The following is a 1,532-nucleotide window of genomic DNA, read 5'->3' as shown; positions in this document are numbered from 1 at the left end:
GCGCTCGGGGACCCTCCTCCTGGGCCGGTGGCAGGGCCTCGCCACCCTCCACCCCTGGGCCCTGCCCTGATGCGGGGGGTCCTTTTCTGGGAGGTGCGGTTTGTCCCAGAGGTGCCCTGGATCGGGGCTGGGTCTCCTGGGGGGTGAGGCCCCACCCCGCCCTGTGCTGGGGTTCATGTGGGGAAACATTTTCAGGGTCAGGGTGTGGGTGGCGGCTTGTCTATCTTCCACCCGTGATGGGTGGCCTCTCGCGCCCCCTATTGCTGGCCCTGAGCAAAGCCACCCCCTTTCCTGCCAGCCCCCCTTTCCTGCCAACCCCCCTCCCGCCGGCTAATGCCATGGGGGTGCAGACACTGGCAGGTGGGTGGCGGAGCCCCAGGCTGGGGGCCGAGCCTAGACTGTGATCCCAGCTCCGTCCGAGCGAGGCTCTCCCACCCGCTGGGCCTGTGGCCCCCGAGCCGAGCCGGGAGGTGGAGGGCACCCTGCCAGGTGCCTGCGGCTGATGTCACTTCCCTGAGCTGGTGGCATGGGGGAGGGGTTGTGGGAAAGGAGGTGGTGGTGCTGGGACAGGGGCAGCCACAGCCTCGGCCAGGGGGACGGGCATCATTTCCTGTCATCGCCCTCCACCTCCCCTCGGGGGCCTGCTAGACGGTGGCTCCCTGGGTTCCCAGCCTGCCCCCCAGACCTCCGCCGGTGCCCAGTGCCCGGGGAGAGGTGAGGGCTCCCCAACCGCAGGGTTAATGATTAGCCCAGGCACCATTTCCAACACTGCAGGCACCGGTGGACTTGATCCTGGTGGTTTCCAGGAGCACCAGCCGGCCCTGCACCCTCCCCTGCTGGTGCTGCCCCCCCCCCGCCTTCCTGGGATGCGGGGGAAGTTGGGGAGGGTGATCAGGGCCCTGTCCCCCTAGGAAATCTTAGGACCCAGTGGGGGACACAGATCTGAATCAGGTGGACATGTGCCAACCTAGGAAGGCTTCCCGGAGGCGGCGACGTGGGCGAAGGAGTACAGAATGAGTTTATGGCCTGGGGTTCAGCGTGTGGCAGGGCTGAGGCGGGACAGAGTGCGTGCCTGGCAGCCATGGGTGCCGTGGGCACCCCCGGGCGAGGTGGTAAGGCGGGCCCCCCGGGAGCTCGCCCGTGGGAAAGGGGATCGGCCCCTCTCAGGATGCTTGTCTCCCTGCGCACAGGTGCCCATCGTCCCCGTGGTGTACTCCAGCTTCTCCTCCTTCTACAACCCCAGGACCAAGCTCTTCACCTCAGGTAGCGCCCGCGCCCCTCGCAGAGGACAGTTCCCACTGCCGGGGCTGCCGTGGGCCAGACCCTGCCGCGCAGTGACCACTGGGGGCGGGGGAGGGACGGGGGCGGAAGCTAGAGTCTTGGTGAGTGGTCGAGGGCCATGTCCCAGTGAGGGAACGGAGGCCCCAGCAGGTGAGTTGGGTCCAAGTTCACACACACAGGCCCAGGCTGTGCACACAGCTGGAGGCTCAGCGGGGGGCAGCTCCTGGCGGAGGGGGCTTCCGGGCCAGGCC

At 68.3% G+C, this 1,532-nt stretch overlaps 1 protein-coding gene and 1 long non-coding RNA gene across 2 annotated transcripts in view; one reads left to right on the top strand and one right to left on the bottom strand.

Moving 5' to 3' along the window:
- The window catches only part of AGPAT2 (1-acylglycerol-3-phosphate O-acyltransferase 2), a 22,125-nt gene extending 21,791 nt beyond the window's left edge, over positions 1 to 334 (top strand). The window contains 1 exon segment of the mRNA XM_014529704.1: positions 299 to 334. Coding sequence (XP_014385190.1) covers positions 299 to 334 — 36 coding nt within the window.
- Positions 335 to 816: 482 nt separating this feature from the next.
- LOC102257779 overlaps positions 817 to 1,532 on the bottom strand; it is a 13,652-nt gene continuing 12,936 nt past the window's right edge. The window contains exon 6 of the long non-coding RNA XR_001359757.1: positions 817 to 828. This is a non-coding gene — a long non-coding RNA (uncharacterized LOC102257779). The remainder of the gene's footprint in view (positions 829 to 1,532) is intronic.

This window comes from Myotis brandtii, unplaced genomic scaffold (assembly GCF_000412655.1).
Source record: "Myotis brandtii unplaced genomic scaffold, ASM41265v1 scaffold691, whole genome shotgun sequence".
Lineage (NCBI taxonomy): Eukaryota > Metazoa > Chordata > Mammalia > Chiroptera > Vespertilionidae > Myotis > Myotis brandtii.
The sequence above is the reverse complement of the archived record's forward strand: the minus strand, read 5'-3'. Positions and strand labels throughout refer to the sequence as shown.